The sequence below is a fragment of the Aspergillus costaricaensis genome, assembly GCF_003184835.1.
Source record: "Aspergillus costaricaensis CBS 115574 unplaced genomic scaffold BO79scaffold_61, whole genome shotgun sequence".
NCBI lineage: Eukaryota > Fungi > Ascomycota > Eurotiomycetes > Eurotiales > Aspergillaceae > Aspergillus > Aspergillus costaricensis.
In genome coordinates this window covers 32,697-57,586 of record NW_020291861.1, presented here as the reverse complement: position 1 = coordinate 57,586, position 24,890 = coordinate 32,697, and the positions used below count along the sequence as shown (strand labels likewise).

General features: G+C 25.0%; 4 protein-coding genes across 4 annotated transcripts; 3 read left to right on the top strand and 1 right to left on the bottom strand.

Annotated features, from left to right (window-relative positions):
• Nucleotides 1-114: 114 nt before the first annotated feature.
• BO79DRAFT_291384 (mitochondrial 37S ribosomal protein uS10m) lies at nt 115-1,343 on the top strand. Its single transcript, XM_025688987.1, has 5 exons — nt 115-261; nt 319-425; nt 486-515; nt 580-1,004; nt 1,077-1,343. The coding sequence occupies exons 1-5, from the start codon at nt 208-210 to the stop codon at nt 1,250-1,252; spliced, it is 792 nt and encodes a 263-aa protein (XP_025534019.1). The 5' UTR covers nt 115-207; the 3' UTR covers nt 1,253-1,343.
• Nucleotides 1,344-1,589: 246 nt separating this feature from the next.
• BO79DRAFT_260450 (tryptophan--tRNA ligase MSW1) lies at nt 1,590-3,016 on the top strand (the record flags this gene model as incomplete). Its single annotated transcript, XM_025686410.1, has 5 exons — nt 1,590-2,000; nt 2,049-2,129; nt 2,215-2,330; nt 2,378-2,496; nt 2,568-3,016. 5 exons carry the CDS (start codon nt 1,590-1,592, stop codon nt 3,014-3,016), a joined length of 1,176 nt encoding a protein of 391 aa, XP_025534018.1.
• A 1,691-nt stretch (nt 3,017-4,707) lies between these two features.
• Nucleotides 4,708-6,848, top strand: BO79DRAFT_291382 (pepsin-like aspartic protease). The gene is made up of 3 exons (XM_025688986.1): nt 4,708-5,182; nt 5,240-5,558; nt 5,642-6,848. The coding sequence occupies exons 1-3, from the start codon at nt 4,982-4,984 to the stop codon at nt 6,580-6,582; spliced, it is 1,461 nt and encodes a 486-aa protein (XP_025534017.1). The 5' UTR covers nt 4,708-4,981; the 3' UTR covers nt 6,583-6,848.
• A 251-nt stretch (nt 6,849-7,099) lies between these two features.
• Nucleotides 7,100-8,642, bottom strand: BO79DRAFT_241351 (N5-glutamine methyltransferase family protein). The gene is made up of 2 exons (XM_025685110.1): nt 8,297-8,642; nt 7,100-8,233 (listed from the first exon to the last, which is right to left on the bottom strand). Exons 1-2 carry the CDS (start codon nt 8,611-8,613, stop codon nt 7,408-7,410), a joined length of 1,143 nt encoding a protein of 380 aa, XP_025534016.1. The 5' UTR covers nt 8,614-8,642; the 3' UTR covers nt 7,100-7,407.
• Between the last annotated feature and the right edge of the window lie 16,248 nt (nt 8,643-24,890).

Here is a 24,890-nt window from a genome sequence, read left to right as displayed (position 1 = left end):
GTGATCGGATGAGCAAGCAAGGCGGTCAATTTTCGTGGCCAATCAAGGGTGGCCTTTCGCTCGCTATCCTTGGGGCCCTGATGGAAAAAAGATTGTAGGTATTCAAGTGAGTATGTACAAGGTCCCTGCAATACTACGGACCTAGGGATTTGGCGCATTGTTCTTTGTGTTCCATTTATTCAACTCTTCCAGACATTGATTTCAACCATGACATTATCCCTCAACCCTCGGCTACTTAAATGCACTGGCAGGCAGTTCCAGGTAATCTTTCGTCACCCCATCCTACCCTTTTAGCGAAACCATACCAACAGCTTTCAGTTACTAGCAGGTTTTAGAGGTTACAGCACTTCCTCTGGGATAAACCATCATGCACCGTCAACGAACGATACTCTCCACCCAGCAGGCTCAGCTGAATCCAGTGCACTGTTAGCGCTCTCACGACCACCTTGAACAACTTCGAAGAGCTGACTTGTGTGTTCGTACAGGAAATCGACCGAGACGCAAACGAAACAATGGTCTGAACTTTGATTTATATCTCCAATAAATTGCTCTCGATGACATGCGCTCACTCATGATTAGGAGAGAACGCCTTGAGAGCATTAATGATAAGGCTCGACTTCCCAGGAGCGTTCAAGCTGTGTACCTACGACCCCTCCGGAGGAAGGCCGAATTTGGCCTGCCAGTTTGTGATCTTCAGTTGAGATCTTACAGCGTACGGAACGTCGAATTCTTCGCCGATTTTGCTGTGCGGGCGGCTTATTATCTGAACCTCCCTGTCTCGGGGCCGGTGCCCCTGCCACGAATTGTTGAGCGATGGACCGTTCCTAGAAGTAACTTCGTGCATAAAAAGAGTCAGGAGAATTTCGAAAGGATTACGCTCCGACGCTTGGTACAAATCAAAGACGGCAACCCTCAGGTTGTACAGACATGGCTAGCATTCTTGCGCAAGCATGCTTTCTACGGAGTCGGCATGAAAGCAAATGTTTGGGAACATGAAAGCCTTGGTATATTGCAATTCTTACCTTGCTTTGTCTTCGATTTTGTTCGCCACGTCACTAACTATATCGTGGTCACAGACGTAGCTGCAAACATGGACAGCACTCTTCCAGAAGTCGAGAAGTCGCTTCAGCCTTACCTTTCACAATTTGGTCATCGGCAAGATGCAACATCTTGTGACTCGATTTCGGATATCCTGGACAACGAACGATTCGTTGCATACAAGGGCCCCTTAACTACAGCACGCAAGGCATAAGCACCATGTCATCCAATACTCTGTATAATATCACATAGTTGTCATCATCTCGTACGAATTTGCCAATTCCCACAGTCCCACTTTTTATAATTGCTTTGTCTATAAGCCTTCCATAATGAGTTCTTGCTAGGGAAAGGCAGATGTATTGGTGTCATGTCTTTTGTTGCGGCTTATACGTGCTTTATGAGATTCATTGAGTAGCCACTAGACAATCTTATTCAACAGCTGGGCCAACTAGTAGTCTAGTTAATCACGTGACTGAAATTGTGCAAAGCACGAAACAACCTCCGACATATACCTCCTTGGGACGGGCTTCCATGTGATGAAAAGAACAGCCATGCATGTTAACATATGTCGGTATAGCCGCATCCTGACAATAGCTCATCGGCCTAGTTCGATTCAGCCCCAACTGGAGGTTGTGAGTCGGAAGCCGAGTAGTTTCAGCTTCCGAAGATGGAGTAGTTGCCAAACTCCACGCTCACCACGTTTTGCTAAAACGATCTTCTCCGGGATTCAACCCACAGGTGTACCGCATTTAGGGAATTACCTGGGTGCCCTAAGAGAATGGGTAAAGCTACAAGATGACGCGAGTGATGGGACGAGTTTGTACTTCTCTATAGTTGACCTGCATGCATTGACAGTACCCCAAGAAAGCGCCCAGCTGAGACAGTGGAGAAAAGAGGCACTTGCTACTCTAGTAGCTGCTGGCCTTGACCCCGATCGCTCAACCATATTCTACCAAAGTTCTGTATGTGATTAATTGGCTTTAACAGAGTCTTGCGCTAAACAGTACTAGGTAGCAGCGCATGCGGAATTGTTCTGGATCCTGTGCACAGTAGCCTCCATGGGATACCTGTCACGAATGACCCAATGGAAGGTAAGCACACATGACAATGAAAATATTACAGAAAGTGTTGGGGATCTTCTGAGGAGGTTAAAGCCTTAGCATTGACACGGATTAGAGCAAACTCCAATTGCCTGAAGACACAACTCTAGATACTTCAGAGGCCAGGTCAAGGCTGCGACTCGGCCTTTTCTCGTATCCTGTTCTCCAAGCGGCGGACATACTAGTACACAGGTTCGTTATCACGACATTTAGTTCGATCACACACTAACGCAACCCAGAGCTACACATGTTCCCGTCGGAGAGGACCAGAAACAGCACCTTGAGTTTTCCAGAAACATAGCAAACAGCTTCAATCACGTCTATGGCACAGTGTTTCCAGCCCCAGAGTCACTTATATGTGTGTCCTTCATATGATGGTTTCATTGCATGCGGTAGAGAATATTGACTAACTTCAATTTCATCTATTAGCACCTGCAAAACGAGTCATGTCTCTCAAAGAGCCAACATTGAAGATGTCGAAATCTCATGTAGACGAACGGTCGAGAATCCTGCTCACTGATTCACCTGGCCAGATCCACAAAAAGCTTAAAGCGGCGCTTACTGACTCTGAAACAACAATAACTTACGACCCTCTTCGCAGGCCGGGCGTCTCTAATCTTCTGGAGCTTCTTAGCCACTTCGAGGGACGGTCGTGCGAAGAGTTAGTTCTGGAGTTCCAGTCAACCAGTCTGCGAGCACTTAAGGAGAACCTCGCCCATAAAATATCCAATCACCTGCAGCCTGTAAGAGAAAAATATTTCTCGCTGATGGAGGATAAGACTGGCTACCTTGAGGGCATATCAGAGAAAGGTGCACGAGCCGCTCGAGCCAACGCTGAGCTGACCATGATACGAGTCAGAGAAGCTATGGGCTTGTGAGGGTATATTCTGGTGCGACGTTCCGTCACGCCTTTTCATTACGTCCTCGCTGTTTGCGCACTTGTTTCTCCAATCTCTAGCCCTCCCCCATTTCTCCAGATGTACATATTATTCCTGGTGAACTAGCCGTGCTGGCAGGATTGTTGGCAATGTGATTACCATGCGTTACTAATTCATATCATATTCTGATACATGCGAGGAGCTGCCCAAGGAATAACCGACGAAGTTTGCCAAACAGATGTTGTAAGGCTTATATGACTTGACACACTGTGTTCAACCAATGATTGGTGGCGGCTCTTTTAGGCTTCAGGATTTCGGTTTTTCGGTTAGCGCTGGGCCAGAACACATGTTTCATCGCTGCTGCCTATGCCAGCATGCTACATCACTACAATACGAAAAAGACAGCAAAGGCAGAAGTCTCATTGAGTGCACACAGGCTAATGAGACTCCCCGTACCACGTGCATGTTCAGGGCGCACAGTACATCTCACATGCTCCACTTCAAATGACGACGAATTATATCCCTTGCTACTTCGTTGTATACGTAAACATGTGGGCTATCCGACATTATTCGGTACTGCGGGTGAACGGCATAGCCAATATCTATAGCAATATGCGCAGACTGGTTGTATAATGTGGCGTCCATCCCACCAACAACGTTAAATCCATAGCCATGATACGAGGACGTTTTTCATACGGATCTCAGCTTCGAAAACGCTTCTTTTATAACAACCACTAGGTGCAAAAGTTGACTATTATCTTAAGAAACTGTAGACCTAAATGCAGATTTCAAACATGCATTCACTAGTGATCTGCCCACATAAACAGTACATGCAGTATATACGGGTGCTCCGAGGCCGCCATACCAGTTACAGAAATGAAAGGACTACTAGGTAGCTAGAATTCAACTCTATGAGTAGTCATCTAACTTTATTATTGACTCGCACGTGATATATCGGTTACAGCCTTTATCAGTCAATTGTGGCTGCGGAAAAGGTAATCTGATCATGGCGGTGTACACCGCAACTGCCACACACACTTCAGTGTTCTCCAAACCGTCTGCCCAGTTACTCAGTTTACGGCTGAACATTACATAAACATTTTGCGCAACCGAAGAGTTGTGACTGTTAAGGTTCTCCTTTCCCGCCCGAGCTAGCCGAATCAATGCCGGAATTGGCTTGCAAACCAAATCCGTCCGGGCGTGCCGTTTTCGCCCAAATGGCAGTTCCATTGAAACTTCCGTGTCCATACTTCTAACAATAGTATGCCAAGACCCAACACAATAAAGAAGCAACTGTGGCGTAGAATAGGGAGTCTCTTAGCTTACACTATTTGGGCATGACACTTGGTAGAAGTTTAGGCTATGTAGCTTGTACAAAGTACTATCTTCGAACAATGATGGGATCCTGTACTCCGTGTACAATACTACATTGTATTTTAATTGAATCACCCTGTATGCTTATGCGTCTCTCTAGAAGAGATCCGGAACTAGTATCTTCTTGGACCCACAGATGATGACGACAGCAGAATAATACTGTCCTGTCCGAGAGCTCAGCCTAGAATAAGTGGGGCATGGAGATCTGGGCCCGAGTCAATCAGCCAGCCGACTAGTCCCGGACCAACAACTGAAACCCAGTGTGCCTACTGCCTACTACGTATTATGTTCCAATATAATAGCAATATGCCCCCTCTCCTCAAGCATGTGTGGAGGTCTAAAACAGAAACTATCCGTTTTCTCATTACTAGATTTTCTCTATTGCGATATAATATCGTCACAGTCCGCTTCAACCTCCTATCCTATCCCTCTAACCAACGAACGCCGGAATAATCACCCTGTACCAGCTCATTTCCAGCACCATTAGTGAGCCCACACTGGAATTTTATTCCACAAAATAAAAGTCGCAACTTTGCGGCACCTGAGCGATTTTGAGCCCGGAGAAGAAAGGATAGAAGGGTGGGGGACACAATGTGGAGAGTTCTGTCTCTCTTGGTTGCTGTGTCTTTTGTTCCACTCGAGACAGTAGAGGCCTTAATACTTCAGCGAAGAGAAGTGCCCGCTGTTGTGACCCTAGATATCAAACGCAACGATGTGTCAGATCCTGTAATGAGGGACCGCGCAAGACGCAAGCGAGATACAACCACTGTTTCTCAGGCCCTGGATAATGAGGTATGCGAAGGATCCTGGATTTGTACCAGTGCGTGTTGGCTTACATGTCAATGAAAGGAAACGCTCTATTTCTGTAATATAACCCTTGGAACGCCGGAACAGAGCCTACGACTGGTTTTGGACACTGGGAGCAGTGACCTTTGGTGCAACGCGGCGAATTCTACGCTTTGCTCCTCGTCGACAGATCCGTGCAGTACATCCGGCACTTACGATTCTGACAAGTCTACAACGTACACATATGTCTCGTCTGACTTCAATATATCCTATGCGGATGGAACCGGTGCGGCTGGTGTTTACGCAACCGATACTCTCCATATAGGTGGTTCGACGTTGGAAGATTTCCAATTTGGTATCGGGTATTCATCAAGTTCCTCCGGTACGTGGAATTCCCAGTTACAAAATTCTCATGCGCCAACAGGCGCTCGTTTTTGTGTATCATCAACTGACTCCTGTCTATAGAGGGTGTTTTGGGCATCGGCTATACTTCGAATGAGGTCCAAGTCGGCCGCTTCGGTGATAGCGCCTATCCTAACCTTCCTAGGGCAATGGTGAAAAATGGACTGATAAAGTCCAATGCCTACAGCCTATGGTTGAACGATCTAGATGCCAATACGGGTTCCATTCTTTTTGGAGGCGTAAATACGAAGAAATATCACGGTGAACTACAAACCCTTCCAATTCAGAAGGTTAATGGCATCTATTCCGAATTCATAATCGCTCTTACTGGAGTCGGCTTCACTTCGGGATCAAGCAGTCGCAATTACTCGTCAGATGCCCTTCCGGCTGCCGTTTTGCTTGATTCTGGTAGTTCCCTTACATATCTTCCAGATTCCATCGTCGAAGACATCTATAATGATTTCAGTGTTGTGTACGAACAATCTTCTGGTGTTGGCTATGTGCCTTGCAGTCTGGCACAAAACAACACTAATATCACCTACACTTTCTCATCGCCTACTATTGCTGTTGGGGTAAACGAGCTTGTTCTCGACGTGGGCGATCTCTTATTTCAGGACGGAGAACGCGCTTGTGTCTTCGGAATTGTCCCCGCTGGTGATAGTACCGCTGTCTTGGGGGACACCTTTTTACGCAGTGCGTACGTTGTCTACGACCTAGCGAACAATGAGATTTCCCTCGCCAACACTAACTTTGATGCGACGGGAAACGACATCTTGGAAATTGGAACAGGGGAAGACTCTGTGCCCGGTGCTACTAAAGTCGCTAATCCTGTCACGACGGTGGCAGTTGATGGCTCTGGTGCAAGGATTGGTGGCCCGACTGGTGCAACTTTCACTAGCATTCCATCCGCAACGAGTGGAGGCCATGCTACAGCAGGGTTGATGGGTGCTACAAAACTTATAGCTTTTGCTGCTGCTGTGATTGGGTACATGCTGACTTTCTAACCTTCCTTGATGCACATTCACTTGGAGGTGACTTACTGAACATCTCCTCTTTGTATGCTGGCTTGCCCTTCTGTACATGCGCTAGTGGCCTTGCCTACTCGGTATGCTTTTAACTCGCGATACCCATGGCTTTTGATTTCAGACGCTTATTTTCTGTGTTCCTGGTGGGACACTTTATCATATTGTGAAACATATTGTACGGTCTCGGAAGGATCCGAATATATATTATGATTATGAGTATGGATCGCGAATTCGATGATTAAAACAGACTATATTTTGGCGATACCGTTGTTTATGAGACTTACTGGTCCCTGTGGTAAGAGTAGAGACAAATCAACATCATCTTTTACGCCCGGGGGAGGCGCAGGTCTGTGACTTTCCCCGTTCGTGTAGTAAATGATATCAATAGGCTGCGGGAGTCTCAACATGAGGCCTAATAGATTTAACACGGTATACTATAACACAATGTATACAGCTCCCATGTAATTATTGTGTTCATATCCAACAATTCCTTTCTGACCTGCCCAATGTCACCACCTGGGGCATCCATACGAATAATGGCAGCGGTCAACATGGATAACCGGTTTAATCCTCCATCAACGGATGGTATAATAACCCCTTATTGTATCAAAGGATCGCACTCAGGCTGCCCTACATCATGATAGGATATTTGCTCTGAATCCCCATTAGCCACTTACTGCGCAGTGCTTGTTCCCTTCTTGTCGATAGAAGAGTATACAAGTGAGTCCTCGGTCATCCAATTGACATGACTGCACTTTGGTCCCCACTTTGTGTCATGCTGAGCCAATGTGCTTTCACTTCGAATCAGAGGTGAGGTTGACCACAGGTCGTAGTATTCCCCAATCCAAGTCTCTGTACTATAACCATACATGGCTCAGAAACCTCATGAGTGCTCTTGTTCAAAGTCCCATCATTAGCTGGCCAAATACTGATGCTCAAATCATCCACTTGTAGATATTGTGCTGCCAAGTCACGGCACAAAGCCGCCACACGCTCACCCTGTGAATGGTCACCACATTCGAGCATTACAAGTCTTACCTTCATCTTGAAGGAAAGTGACAAAATATGGTAGTAAAAGATATCCTCCTGCCGGTGCAGCGGTATTTTCAGACCGTCACCGAACACTGGAGGGACCAACGCAATCCTCGGCTCGTACATCCGAACACTTCGTGCAGTGGTCCCATTTCCATATGATTTCTCAGATATATACGGTGGGTTTGATATGATCACATCGAGATGGCACGCTGTACGCAGCGTTGATTCGGGTGTATCGCCCAGAGCTTGCTCCACATTCGATGCATCAACAGGGGCACCGCAGAGGACATTGCCTTTTCTGAAAGTAATATCCGCCATCGCTCGATCCAACAATTTTCCTTGTCGGATATTGTATATTAAATTCCTTCTTGCCAATTCAATTGCTGTAGTACTAATATCAATCCCGACGATGGACAAGCGCTGTACATGTGGCGCGACAAGAGCATGCAAAAGGAGGGATATGCATCCTGTTCCCGTGCACAGGTCAATCACACGTACAGATATAGCATGAGGGTTGAGCAGAGATTGACTGGCATTGACGACATTGCGCGAAATCAGGTTGGCAGCGTGAAAGGTGAATGTCTCAGTTTCGGGCCTAGAAAGATAATTATCCACTTAGCACATTCTATACAGGAATGGTCGATCATGTACAAAGTACCTAGGTATCAGGACTTCTTTCCTACACAGGATGTCCAAGTCCCCAAAGGGCTGGTCACCAAGTATGTACTGGAGAGGTTGGCCTCGAGACCGTGCCCGGCACATTGATCTCAGAGTACTTCGCCATCCCTGGTGAAGTTTGGGTTTGGTGGTCTCAATTCTTAAAGGGTTTGACTGGGCTTTAGAAACAGCCCGATTCCTCATCCAGCCCAATTCACTTTTGGCCAGATCAAGGGAGCGACATTCCTGTAGAAGCAATGGAAGAAGATGATCCTGTCGATGTGCATCCAGAATTGTTCTACTGGGTATTCGTGGCATAGCTCCCTTTGGTCCAACTTGGTGTGATGCTTCTCGCGGGGAGACTGTGAGGGTCGGGTACCTTACTGTTAGATGTGGGGCAGCTGTCAGGAACCAATTCTGAATACTTTAGATTCAAACTACTCAGCTATCTGGTAAAAGACGAGTATTATGAGCTTATCAGCTCAGGACATATATGATTCATATAAACCTTAGACTGATTTAAGGTTTTCTATGTGATTATTCCCGTCTGCCTTGGCTACTATCAGAATTTAATCTAGTATACTTCAGATAGTAAAAAGACTAGAACTTTTTATCAGTAAACTTAGCATAAGGTCCAATCAAATCTATCTAGATTAGCATATATAAAATAGAATATTAAACATAAGAAGAGAAAGAAAGATATATAAGAAATAATATACAAGTAATAAAAATAAGTAAATAAAGCAAAATAAACATAACAAATAGATTTTATACTCTATAATCTGGCTATATATCTCCAAATACTGCTCGATAATGTATTATTTTATTAGAATAAGCTATTCTCAGTTAGCAGAATATTATTATCTATAATATTTAGTATAAAATTATGAGTCTCAGGCTCTCAGCCCCAATGAGTTACTGTAATAATTATGTAAAGGAACTAAAATAAATAAAATTCTTTATATATAATTCTATAATATTAAAGTTTACATAATTTTCAATACAAGTTATATAATCTATATTATAACAGCTGTAATAAAATTACTTATCTAGTTAAATTTCAGAGAAACCTAGAAGCTATTTAAATATCAGAAATATACATAGAATTATAATATATATTATTATTTTTTCATTATTTATGTCCGCGGTTAATGTTTACTAAGAATAAATAATTAATAAATATAATAATACTTACTGTATTACAGAGGGCGGACATAATTATTGAAATCCTCTAAAATTATTTAGATTTCTACAGGTTTTCTTTGATCTTATAATAATTCTTAGTTTTAATTTAAGATTTATAATTTATTTGAATAGAGTAAGTTATGGAGATAATGTAGCAAGATTTATATTTTTTAACTCTTTTATAATTACCCCTATATTGAATTCATAAACTAATAAAACAGAGGACTTCTATTTTTTTTGTAATTATAATCTTTAATATTTTATATAAATAGATTTTAATAGATTATTTTTTAGAATTTAAGTAATAAGATTATAAGAGTAAATATAGTAATATATTTTAATTAGGCTAAATAATACAATATAAAGATTAAATTTGTTGAGATATTATTATTAATTATTTTATTTTTTATCTATAAAATATATAATATTTATAGATAGCCTGTAAATTACATAATAATACTAGTTAGATAGTAAAATTATTATTAATATAAATATTTCTTATAATATTTTTTATTACAAGAACTATAGGGATTTAAGTCTTTATAATTCAGTAATATTTTGAAGAAATCTAAAATATATATTAATATAATAAACTACAATGCTTTGCAGGCTAGATAAATAAATTTAATTTCTAATATTTATATATAACTATTTATAAAATAGTTAAGTATTCTCATATATATATATATATATATGTATATAATTAAAACATCTTAAATAAACTATTCTTCTACTCTATATAATTATTTATTTGATTTTATAATTGTAATAGTACTACAATGATTTATATGAATAATGTTTTTATTTATATCTGTATTTAAGCAGAGTTTCATATTTAATATATATTAAATAAAATTATTACTCTGTCAATAAGCCTTGACCAAGTTTATATATAAAGATTATGGAGATTAACTGCCTACTAGACGTTTTATATTTTATTAATTAAAATTTTAAGATATATATAGTATACTGAGAGCAGGATTAATTATTTATAGTAAAAAATAATATTAATTTATTATTTATATATAGTAGATTCACTACCGGTCCTAATAAGATAATTGATGTATTTATTATTAGAGATTTTCTTATAATTAAAATCTATTACAGGAAGATTATTCAGCTGGAATATATGTTATTGAATTTTATGATATTATTTTATAGAATATCCCAATCTAATTAAAATTAATTAAAAAATTAGTATAGGCCTGGAAAATGGGCTGATTATAAATAAAAATAATTATATTATATATTTCTAAGAATATAGAGGTTGATATAATAAGAAATTTATAATTAAAATTATGAATATAATTTATAGAATACAATTAATTAATTATTAAAATCTAGGACTATATTAATCTTAATAATTTTTTAATATATATTATATATATAATATTAAAGCCTATTGGATAACTGATATTATAGAATTTTATAATTATACTGATATTGATTTTATAGCTGCTGTTATTATTATTAATATTAATACCAGTATTGGTACTGATTTATTAGTAATACTTAGATTTTTTTAAATTCATTATTTTTATATACAGTAGGCATTATGAAAAGAGAATTATAACAAAATTATTAATTTTAAGATTAAGTATATTTAGAATTTTCTTGAAAGATTAAGACCTGTTTCATAAAAAGAATATTGGATTTTATTTAAAATTTCTTCTTATAATTAGCTGTTAATTATATATATTGTCGAGGCATTCATGTAGGCTAGTCACGTGCTGCGCTCGGACCGCCCATAAAGCACCTCTTCATATTACTTTATTTTGCTCTCCTAGATAGCTTAATTTAATTTACTCTTTTACTTTCATTCATTTATTTATTTTGTTCATTTTATTGCTTCTATAAAGTATTTTTTAAAAGATTATAAGCCTGGTCTTTGAAAAGGGCTAGGCCCTGTCAGCCATCTGGAATCGGAATATCTATGTTCCAACCTGTCTGGTTCTGGATCTTGACCTGGAGATATCTATAAGAAAGATAGAAATCTCTAGAGTAATAAAGAAGTTTACTAGAATTATAAAGAAAAACTTCTAGAAGAATTATTTATAAGAAAGATTAATCTATCTATAAATTAGATAATTTTTTTTCTAATAAATTTAATTTCTTTATTAATTATTATACTTTATATAGTTCTTCCAGCTTCTTAATCTATTATAATTTTAAATTTATTCTTTTTTAAAGTATCTATTAAATAATAAATTAATAATATATAATAATTATAATAAATTAATAAATATTTCTAGTTATTATAGAGGCACTATCTAAGCTAATATTATTAATTAATTAATTAAATATATTAAAAAATTAATAATCCAGAATATAGAAATATAATATATTATTTTTTAATAAAGTATAATAACAGATAATAAAATTAAGACTAGTTTTAAATAGATTAAATAATTTATTAATATTTAACTTCTATTTTTTCAGGTATTTACTACAGTATTTTTATTTATATTAATATTAATATTAATATTAGTACTAGTCTAAGATCTAGCTGATATAAAGAAATTAAAGTTATTAATATTTATAAGTTTTAATAGAAAAAATAAAAGTAAATTTTTAAATTAATTTAATAATATACAGATAAAGATCAGGATTAATTAATAATTTATTAATATATTAATTAAACAGGTTTAGTATATATTTATATTTTTAAATAAGAAAGTTAAAATAAAGATTAATTTATAAATAAAAATTAATTATAAAATTTTATTCTTCTTAACCACAGCTTTGATTAATTATTTTAAATTAATTTATAAAAATCTAATTTAATAAAAAAAAGTTATTAATAAGTTATTTATTCTTAAGTAAGGAAATCAAATAATTAATAATTTTTTAATAAAAATTAATAATCTGTTAATCAAGGTTAAAAAATATAATTAAAAAAATTTAAATAAAAAGAATCTTCTATACTAAGCTTTAAATAATAATATTTATTAATAAATAATAAATATTAAATAAAAATTAGATTTTAAAGACTTTTACTGACAGATTAAATAGATAATTAATAAACTTATAAAAATAAATTAATTTTTAAAAAAATAATTAGAATACTTAAATATCTGGATAGATAATATTTCTAAAAAAGTAATTATAAATAATATTATAAATTAAAAATTTATAATTATAAATATAGAACCTGTTTAATAAGTTTAATAAATATTAAAAAAAATATTAATTAAATATTATAAGACAGGACTCTATCTATACTATAAATTTTTAAAATATTATATTATTAAATATTTTTATCTGCTACTACAGTACTTCTAAAACTTAAAAAATAAAATTTATTAAATTTTATTTAAAGATAACCTGATTAATAAAACTAATTAAATATTAAAAAATCTAGTTATTTAATAATTTCTAATTTTAAAAAAAATATAATTTTTTTAAATTATTACCTGGGGGGATATATACTAGTTAATTATAATTATAAAAAATTTAAAAAAAAGATTTAAAAATTTAAAGATTACTATATCTTTTTTATATTAAAATTAGTTAATAAAATTTATTTTATAAATATTTTAATTAATACTGGCTGTATACTTTACAGGATAATTAATTAGAATTTTATAAATAAAAATAAACTAAAGTATATTTTTATTAAATCTTAAAATATTAAAGAATTTAAGAAAAAGAAAGCCTGTATAACTAAATTAATAAAAATATTATTAAATATAAATAAAAGCTTATAAAAATATATATATTTTTATATTTTATTATATATATATAAATATAATATTATATTAAGATTTTTATAGATAAAGTATTAGAATATAATATTTTAAATTAAGAATTTTATATTTTATATTTAGAGTATAAGGATAAAAGTATAATATAAATAGAAATAAAATTATTTTTTAATATTATTTATAATTTTTACTAACGCGTGATGTACTTAAAAGAATTAAAAAAAAAAAATTTAATAAAATTATTTATAATAAATTTAATAGATATTAATAAGATTTTTTATAAACTTAATTAGTTAAAAGATTTTATAAAAATAAAAAATAAATTATTAAGCTCCTATTATAAGTACTTAAATATTTTTAATAAAATAATAATAAATATTTTATTATTTTATTACCCGGGAGTAGACCATGCTATAAAAATAATTAAAAATATTATAAAAAAAAAAAGATCTCTTAGAGCTTTCTTTATTAAATAAATTAATTAAAACTTTTAATATCATAAAAAATCTTAATTAATCTTTTAAGAAAAAGATTTATAAAAATTAATAATTTTTTAACAGCTGTATCTATACTGTTTATCTTAAAATTTAATAATAATTTATATTTTTATATAAATTATTAAATATTTAATTAAATAATTATAAAGGACTAGTATCTCTTATTATTTATTTAAAAAATTCTTTAATATATTTTAAAAATTTATTATTATATTAAACTAGATATTATCCAGGCCTTCTACTATATTTAAATTAAAAAAAAAATAAATAAAAAACTGTATTTTATATTTATTTTAAATTATTTAAATAATTAGTAGCTTTATTTAAGCTTATTAATTATTTAAATATATTTTAATAATATATTAACTAGATCTTATAAGAATTTCTTAATAAATTCTATTTTATTTATATTAATAATATTCTTATTTTTATAGATAAAAATCTGGTTATATATTATATCTAGATATAATAAGTACTAGAATACTTATAAAATATAAATCTTTAAATAGATATTAATAAATATAAATTTAAGATAATTATTATAAAATATCTAAGATTTATTATTAAAATAAAAAAAAAATTTATATAAATTTTATTAAGATCCAGGTTATATAAAACTAAAAAATACTGAAAATTATTTATAATATTAAGATTTTTTTAGAATTTATTAATTTTTACCAGCAGTTTCTTAAGAACTGGAAGATTTACTTAGAATTTTTAATATAATTTATTAAAAAAAATATTAAGTTTAGCTAGATACTAAAGATCTAAAAAATATTTAAAATTTTTAAAAAAATTTTTATTACTACCCCTGTCCTTGCATATTAAGATTTTAAATAAAAAATATTAATAAAAATTAATTTCTCTAAATAATATATAAAAGAAGTACTGTTCTAATAAAATAATTAAGAAATTCTTTATTTAATAATATATTTCTTAAAGAAAAATCTGTCTGTAAAATATAACTATTAGATTTATAATAAAAAATTATTAATAATTATTTAAATTTTATAAAAATAAAAACTGGAGCTTATTATACTTCTTTATTTTAAAATTTTTAATAATTATTAAAATCTAGAATATTTTATAATTTAATAGTGGCTTACAGAGTAATAAATATATTAAATCTAATTTTTAAATTATTTTAACTTTATGATTAATTATTATTTAAAAATAATAAATACTTAATCAGATATCTTATCTTAAAGATTTTAAAATATATTTAAAAAAAAAGATAAATATATTATAAATTAAAAGATCCAGCTATTTTATTCTATATTTAAAAAAAGATTTATTTATATAATATTTATTAATAAAAATCTTAATAAAGAAATTCCTGCTAGTCTAAAATTTAAGAAATTAATATTAAATAATTTATAAAAATAAATAGAACAGGCTGATAAGAATCTGAAAAAATATTATAAAATAATAATTAAAAATAAATCTAAACTTTTTAAATAATTAAAATTAAAAATTTTTATTACAGAGTACTAGCTGGATATAAATTAATATCTATTTTTTTAAAAATAAATCTAGATTTCTAATTTAAAATTCTTATAAATTTAGATTATTCAGAAAATTTATAATAATATAATTATTAGATACCCCGGACAGGATTAGACTTATAAAATAATTATTTATTATTATTACTAACTAAATATAAATAAAAATATTTATTAATTTTACTGTAACTGTGACAGCTATAAAATTAATTATATTTAAAAAAATTATAAATAAGATCTTTTAAAATTATTACTAATTTTTAATTAATTTTAATAAGATATTATTATTAATTTTTTAATAAATCTCCTGGAGTTTTAAGATTATAAAAATATTATAATTATTATTAATTAATTAATTAAAAATATTATTATTAAAGCTATTCTGAGCATGGATATAAAGAACTTTATAAATATATTTATTTAAATATTTTATAATTATTATAAAATATTTTAGTTAATAATTTCAGACTGCAGTTTTTAATTTATAAATAAATTATAAATAATCCTGTGTAAGATCTTAGATATTAAATAATATTTTTTTATTATTTATTATTTTAAAATAAATAAAATGACAGAGCGCTGAATTATAATTATTAAAATTTTTTTATAATATTTTATAAATAAATAATAAATTAATTAATAAAAATTATTATTTCTAGTACAGCTAGCTTTAAATAACTAGAATTTTATATTAATAAAAATAAGTTTTTTTTTCTTATAATATAACTTTTATATAAAATTCTTAAACTTAAGTATTAAAATAGATTTTTTAAAATATAATCAGACTAGGAACTTCTGAGAATAGATTAAAATTATTTTTAATAAATTTTAAGAAATCTGAGATATTATTAATTTAATAATAATAATAATATAAGAAGTATAGAAACAGTATATTAATTAATAATAAAATTCTATTTTTTATTATAAAAAAAATAATAAGATCTGGTTAGATCTAAAAAATATTATAATTAATTAATCTAGTAAAAAGTTGGACTAATAAAATATAAAATTTATAATATTAAAATAAATTAAAATATATATATACAAGCTGGATATACTACTGGAAATTTATTTAATATTTTATATTAATTTATTCTAATCTACTGCTATAGATTTTTTATTTATTTAAAAAATAATTAATTAATAACTGGATATTATTATCATAGAAGATAATATTAAAAAATATATTATTAAAAAAATTATAAATAAAAAAAATATATTTCAAGGAAAATACAGCTATAAAAAAATATTTCTAGTTAAATAAAAAAAATATATTAAATCTATATAGAAACCAGTAACTGAGCTTTATAATATTAAGATTTATAAATATTAATATAATTTTATTTATTTATTTTATTTAAAGAAATTTATATCGGCTTAGCTGTGTTACAATAAAAAAAATAATAATTAAAAAAAACTAGATTTTATTAATTATTTAAAATTAAAATATTTATATTCTAATCTATCTAGTTCTGGATCTTAATCCAGAGATATTTATAAGAAGAATAGAAATCTCTAGAGTAGTAAAGAAGTTTACTAAAATTATAAAGAAAAATTCTTAAAAGAGTTATTTATAAGAAAGACTAATCTGTCTGTAGATTAGATAGTTTTTTTTCTAATAAATTTAACTTTTCTATTAATTACTGTATCTTACGTAGTCCTCCCGGCTTCTTAGCCCGTCACAGTCTTTACACCATGAAGCTATCCAGATCTTATTATAATTAACTATTACTGCTAAACAAGGTGTTCTATAAAACACTAGTTTTAATAAGTTTAATAAATTTAATAAAATTATATATTTATATCAAGAAGTATATTTTATCTGTTTATTTATTTATTTATATTAAGTATACTGAGCAGCTAGTATAATATATAAAATTAGATATAAAATTTTATTTAAAAATCTTTCTCTAAAAGAAGAAATAATTATTAAAACTATTTTATAAATAAATAGATTTTTTTTAAGTAGATATCTGATAATATCCCAGGACTATTAATCTTACTAAAAAAATATATAAATTAAATAAAATAAAATTTTTAAGTATAATAAATATTTAAGAATATTAGTTTATTAGACCTGATTAACAAGGATCTGGCTAGATCTATTAAAAATTATAAAAGATATAAAATTTGTGGAAGCCATTCAAATAGTCAAATTTGGTGCTATCTAACAAGAATTTCTAGCATGAGGAAAGAAAGGAAGAAGCTCAGAAAAAATATATAATTATATAAAGATAAATAAGCTATATAAGACAGGTAAATAAAGTAAATAAAATAAAAATTATATAATTCTAAGATATTATTTATTATTATATTATTTTTTTATTTAAGTCTGGTTATTCTCAGCCAGGGATAAATTATATTTTTTTATATTTTAATATAAATTTATTAATTTTTATAATTATTAATTATTATAAAAGGCACTTGGGGGGTCTAGAATAAATAAAATATTTTATATAATAATTTTAAAAATAAAAAAAAATATTTTTAAAATTCTTTATTAGATACTAGATATAATCTATTATATTAAATATTAATTATTTAATTTTATACTAGAAATAACTATACTATAAATAACTAGTTAAAATATTCTTAATTTTTTATTTTATTTAATTATTAATTTTAATAAATACAGTAATATCTTAGATCTGTTTTAATAATAGATTAAATATATTATATAAATAAAGCTTTTTAGAATAAAAAACAGAATATATATATATATTTTTAAAAAATTTAATTTTATAAATATTATTTATTTTATTAATAATAAGTACAAAATTATATTAATTTTTTAATAATTTTTATAAGAATTAGTCTCATCTCTAATTATAGATATTAATAAAGATTTTATTACTAATATTAAAATTAATAAAATAATAAAATTAATTAATTTATTATATCTGCTAGTCTTATATTTTCTAAATTTTATTTTATATAAAAATCTAGATTTATTTTATATAGTAAATAAACTTATAGACTTAGTTTTAAATAATAATATATAATAATAAATTTACTAGAGAAGTCTAGTTAAATAATATTTAAAATTTATATTTTTTTTAATTATAAATAAAAATAATTTAATAGATTCATAGAGCAGAACTATAATAATAAAATTAATAAATAATAATAATTCTAATTAATTATTCTGAAAATAAGTAATAAATAAAATAAATTATTAAATTATATATTAGTTAATAATTTTTATTTATTATTAATCTATAGATAATATACTGTTAATAACTTTAATTTAATTTATAGAATTTAATATAATTTATTTTAAAAATTAGTTATAAATTAATTTTTTTAATTAAAGATAATAATATCAGGAAGACTTTATTTAAATATAAATTTAATTAATAAATAAATAAATTATATTTTATATAAATATTTATTTTATATAAAAAATAGATATTATATATTTATTAAAATAATCTATTGTTATAAAAATAATATTAAATCTGTAATAATTTTTCAAGAAAAAATAGAAATTTATAAATATATATTATTATAATTAATCAGAAATTAGAAAAGATTAGAATAATTTAAATAATAAATTTTAATATATATTTTTTCTTTTATAAATTAAAAATATTAATATTTAATTAATATTATTATTTTAGTTTATTCAGGATAAATTAATAATAATTATTAATAAATTTTATTTAATAATCAGATTTGTAAATTATCTTTATTAAAAATTATTAATTTATTTTAATATAAAAATAATTTATTTTATAAAAAATAATTAATTTTTTACCAGCAGGCTTATTTCTAGAAATTTTTTAAAAAAAATAAATATAATTTATTTTTAGAATATAATTTATAATATAAAGATTTTATTTTATAAAGGCTATTAGTACTAGATTAAAAATTATATTAAATTTTAGAAACTTAGACTTTAATAATACTTAATAATAATAATTATTAATTATTTTTAAATTAATTTTTTTTATATAAGGCAGTCAGCTAGTATATTTTTTTTAATTAATATTTAATAATAAAATAATATTAAAATAATATTTCTGTCTAATAAGCCTGTCAGATATTAAATTTTTTAATAATTATAAAATATTTCAGAATTTAATAATTTATAAAAATTATAAATTTTTTTAATTATTATAAACTTTCTAATCCTGCTCTTTATTCTGTAAAAATATATATAATAATTAATATTTTTTTATTATAAATATTATAATTATATTTAGATAGAAATATAATCTTTAAATAATAAATTATAAAATATTATATATTCTTAATTTACTGGTAAAGAATTTTTATAATTATTTTATTAATTATATTAATTTTAATATATATAGATTTAAATAAATTATAATAAATTAATATAAAAGCTGATATCAGGACTTATTTTAAAATTTAGAAAAATTTTTTATAAAATTAATTCTAAAAAAATAAAATATTTTTCTAGATAAACTAGTTTATAAATTTAATAATTTAATTATAATTTTTTATAAAATAATAATAGAAATTACAAAATTTAAAAAATAATTAGATTTTTTTAATAATAGTCAGGTACTGCTATTCTATAATTATAATAATTTTTATAAAATTAATTTAAATATTTATAATAGTAATAATAAATCTTAAAAATTTAATTTTTATTATATAAAATTTATATTTATAAATTACTGCTTGGAGTCCAGCTGTCTAAAAATATTTAAAAATTTAATAAATATAAAATTTATATTTTATTTTATTTTTATTAAAGATTAATATATTATTTATATATATTATAATAAACTTATCCAGAAAGTTTATAAAAATTTTATTAATAAAATATTAGAAAGTTACTGGTCCATTTATAAATTTAAATAATAATATTTAATATTTAAAAATTCTATAATAGATTTAGAAAGTAGTTAAATCTTTAGATTTAGAATTTATATAAATATAATAAAAATCTTAATAAATATTAAATTTTATAAATATTTTTATATTCTAGAGGCAGTCTATTATTTTATTAATTAAAAAAATAAAATAAAGATTCTGATAAATCAAGATATTAAATTTTTAATAATTAATATATAAATATAGTTTTTTTCCAGATTTCTTTATTATCAGAATAGAGAAGATAAATAAAATTATATTAAATATAATAAATTTTTTTTTAGATTTTTAATAATATAATTACAGATAACTTTAAATTCTTTTAAAATTATTTTATAAAAAAAATTATTTTTAATAGATTACTTTCTTCTAGCTAAATATAATAATTATAAGATTAGAAAATAAATAAAATATCTAATTTCTTTTTAAAAAAGATAATTATTAAATTATAATAATATTTAAAAAAAATTTACTTTATCTTCTCTTTCTTAATTAATTTAAATATTTTATTATAAAAATCTGTTTTCTCTGTAATAGTCTTCTTAATTATATTTAAAAATATAATAAATATTTTTAATTTAAAATTCTAAAAATATTTATAGAAAATAGTAATTTTAATAAAAATTATCTTAATTTTTTTAAGAATATTTCTTTTCTGGAGGCTCTAGAAAATCTTAAAAATTTAATATTAAAAATTTTAATTTATTAGATTTTAATATATCTTAGCTAAGATTTTTTATAAAATATTCTAATAAATTCAGAATATTTTAAGCTTTATTTTAAAGAAAGATATTTATAATAAAATATTAATTATTTTTTAAAGATTATAGTCTTATTAAATAATATTTTATTAATAATTTTAATTAATCAGATATTATAATAAAATATTTTAAAAAATTTATTATAATAATCTAATCTTAATTTTATCTTATAGAGAAAAACAGTTAAGCTATATTAATTTATTTTATTAATAATTTAATAAGATTTTTTATTTTATAAATTATATTTATTTTAAGATAATATTATAACAGTCTAATTTAAATATTAAAAATAATATTCTATAGAACTGGTATCTGTTAATTATAAATATAAATTAAATAATATAAATTAAAAATATTATAATTTTACTATTAAAGTCTGTAATAATATAATTATTCTTAAAAAAAATAATATTAATTTAAAATTAATAAATTATCTGGATAATAAAAATAATATTTATATAAATATAAATATTAGTTCTAGTATTAGTAAAAATATATATAAATATTATTAATTTATTATTTAATATTAAAATTTTAATAATAAAGTTTTTATTCTCTTAGCCTAACAGATCTTGTAAATTTAATAAACTGATATTAATATTTATTTTATTTAAAAAAATATTTTTTTTAAATATTATTTTTTATTAAATTATTATTTTTTATTATTTTTAATAATTTAACTTAATCTGCTTTCTTTTTTAAATAATTCTAGATTAAATATTTCTATTTCTAATAAATAAAATAATATTTTTTAATTATTATATAAATATATTTTTTTAATTTTATATTAGTAATATAGCTAGTATTATAAAAAATTTTAACTAGAATTAAAAAAATTATAATTATAATAATAATAATAATTAATATAAATAACTAGTAATTCAGAGTATTTATTTTATTATAATATTTTATTATATTATTAATTAAATCTGATAATCAGATATATTTTTTAATATATTATTAATTAAATCTGATAATCAGATATATTTTTTAATATATTATTTAAATATTATATTATTATTATTAAAGCAGGATATTATCAGCTTCTATAATTTAAATAAAAAATATTAATAAAAATTTTTTTTAATAAATTTTAATAATACCTGTCTCTATAATAAGATAATAAAATATAAATATAAAATTATAAAATTTATTATTAATTATTATTTTAAGCTTCTAATACTGTTAATATATATTATAAAATTTATTTAAATTAATATAAATAATTTTCAGATATTCAAGCATGTTGGTTATATTTATATAAAAATTTAAAATATTAAAATAAAATTAGAAAATTAAATATTTTTTTATATTATTTTTATAATAATTAATTATATAAGCTTATTAAACAGTAGCTATATTTAAATAATCTATATTAATTTTTAATTTTTATTATATTATAAAAAATTAATCTTTAAAATTAATAATTTTATTATTAATTAAATAAAAATAAATTAAAAATCTTTATTAATTTTTTAAATTTAGAAGTCTTAGTTACTCAGCTATTCTGATTATTAAATTAAAAAATTAAATAATATATAAATTATATTTATATATTAATTTATTATAATTATTATTAAACTTATTCTGCTAATAAATAATTTTATATATTTTTATTTTTATTTTTTCTATAATACAGAGAATTATATTAAAAATTTTATTAGAATTTTTTATATATAATTTATAGAATTAATTATAAATAATATTTTTTTAATTATTAGATTTTTCTTCCAGTAGAATTATCAGATATTATTAAAAATTTATAATACTTAGTACTAATTCAGTATAATTTTTTTTAATTATTATAAATATTCTTATTAGTTATTCTAGTTCAGGTCTTAGTTAGATTATTTTATCTTAGCTATATTTAATATTATTAAATATATATAAGAGATAATATTAGCTGCTGAGCTAAGTAGCTAGTAGTATATAATATTAATTTAAAAAATAAAAGATAAAATAATACTAGAAATTATGTAGAAACTGTTTAAATAATTAAATTTAATATTATTTAACAAGAATTTCTAGTATAAGAAAAGAAAGAAAGAAGCTCAGGAAGAATATATAATTATATAAAGATAAATAAGCTATATAAAACAGGTAAATAAAGTAAATAAAATAGAAGTCATGTAATCTTAAGATGTCACTCGCCGTCACAAAATTTAATATACTTATTTAATAGTTATACAGTTATGGTTAACTTAAAATATATTAAATAAAGTATTAGATTTATTTACAGACTCTGCTGATATAAAAAAATTAATAAATAATATATATAAAGTACTTTAAAAAATTATTTTAGAAAATAGTATTGTGCTTTACTAAAATATTATATATAATTTTATTAAATTAAAAAATCTAAATATATTACAGCAGTTAAATATATTAATAATTTCTGAGTAAATTATATATTTATTAAAATTTTATAATATAAAATACTTGTCTTTATAATTATATTTTTATTTTTTTAGAAGATATAGAATAATATACTTATATAAATTATTTATATAAAAAATAAAATACTAGAAAATATAAATATTATATATAATAATAATAATTTTTATATTATCTACTAGAATATAAAAGAACAGTATAATAAATTTAATAAAATAAAAATAATAATTATTATATAAAAAGATTAAAGCTTGTTACACAAGCCAAAAATTACTAAAAAAAATAAAAGAAAACGATATATTCTATAAAAGATATTTTTTATAAAAAGTATACTACTAGAATAAGAGAAATAATATTTAAATATATTAATAAAATTTATAATTATTACAGATATCCTGGCCACAGCCGAATAAAGTATTAATATATTAATATAATCTTATATTTAAGGTTATAATAATTATATATTCTAGATATCTGGTTCTTTAAGATTCAGAATAATTAATATAAAAGAAAAAAATCAGATTTAAATTTAAAAAATAATTTTAAAGTAGCAGTATTTATACTTATAAATTAAATAATAAAAATGCCTGCTTAATATATTATTCTATATAAAATAAAATTAGATAATAAAGATATATATTTTTTAAACTTTTTTAAAATAGTAATTAAAAATATTACTAACTGCTTATTATACTGGATTTATAATATAAATAATTTCTAATATATTATACCTGATTATATCTTGCTAGACTATTACTATAATTTAAATATTTTTAATTTTTATAAATATAAGATATTTAATAAAAAATTAGTATTACTAGATCAACTGGCTATTAAATTTTAATTTTATTTATAAATAATAAATATTATAAAATTAAAATCAAGATATTCTATTAATCAGATCTTATTTATAGTCTTTTATCTATAATTCTCTTATAGAAGGACTTTAAAATATATATAAATATAATTAATTTAACTTTATAAAAAAATAGATAACAAAGTAATAGAATATCTATAAAAAAATAAAAATATATTTTTTATATATACTTAGAATACAGAATTAATTCTTATTATAATTAATTTTTTATTATTATATCAGTAATATAAATATACAGGATTTTATAAGATTATCTCTATCATAAAGAACCAGTAGATTAAACTTAAATATTATAAGAATTTATATTATAATATATATTTTTTAAAAAAATAAAGTACTTAATAGTAAGAAATCTTATTTTAAGAATTTTTAATTTTATATAATTTTAGCATATAGATATGCAGCAGATAATTCTAGTTAATTATAAAAGATTTAAATATTTTTTAATAATAGTAAATAATATTATCTAATTAATTAAAATAATTATATTAAAATAAAAAGATAATACATCCACAGAGCTGATTCAAAAAAACAATAAATATAAATATATAATTAATAAATATATTATGTTATAATATTTTAATAAAAGCCGCGAGTTCAATAGATTTAAAGAATAAATATATTATAAAAATTAAAAAAATTATATTACTATATTATCTCTCTGAATACCTGAGATAAATAATTTTATTAAATTTTATAATAATTTATTTAACTAGATAAGCAGAGTCATGATTCTTAACTTAAGTTTATTTATAATTTTCTAATTATTTATTATAAAATTTATTATACAGATCCTTAACTATCTAATTCCTGTAAAAAATAAGATTAAA

What these genes read in the sequence shown, in the direction of transcription:
- BO79DRAFT_291384 (XM_025688987.1), top strand. Translation starts at nt 208, where the DNA reads ATGACATTATCCCTCAACCCTCGGCTACTTAAATGCACTGGCAGGCAG. An exon ending in GCACTGGCAGGCAGTTCCAG is followed by an intron (nt 262 to 318) that starts GTAATCTTTCGT and finishes AACAGCTTTCAG; the next exon opens with TTACTAGCAGGTTTTAGAGG. An exon ending in TTGGGAACATGAAAGCCTTG is followed by an intron (nt 1,005 to 1,076) that starts GTATATTGCAAT and finishes TCGTGGTCACAG; the next exon opens with ACGTAGCTGCAAACATGGAC.
- BO79DRAFT_241351 (XM_025685110.1), bottom strand. Translation starts at nt 8,613, where the DNA reads ATGCCACGAATACCCAGTAGAACAATTCTGGATGCACATCGACAGGAT. An exon ending in AAAGAAGTCCTGATACCTAG is followed by an intron (nt 8,234 to 8,296) that starts GTACTTTGTACA and finishes TTATCTTTCTAG; the next exon opens with GCCCGAAACTGAGACATTCA.
- BO79DRAFT_291382 (XM_025688986.1), top strand. Translation starts at nt 4,982, where the DNA reads ATGTGGAGAGTTCTGTCTCTCTTGGTTGCTGTGTCTTTTGTTCCACTC. An exon ending in CTCAGGCCCTGGATAATGAG is followed by an intron (nt 5,183 to 5,239) that starts GTATGCGAAGGA and finishes TGTCAATGAAAG; the next exon opens with GAAACGCTCTATTTCTGTAA. An exon ending in GTATTCATCAAGTTCCTCCG is followed by an intron (nt 5,559 to 5,641) that starts GTACGTGGAATT and finishes TCCTGTCTATAG; the next exon opens with AGGGTGTTTTGGGCATCGGC.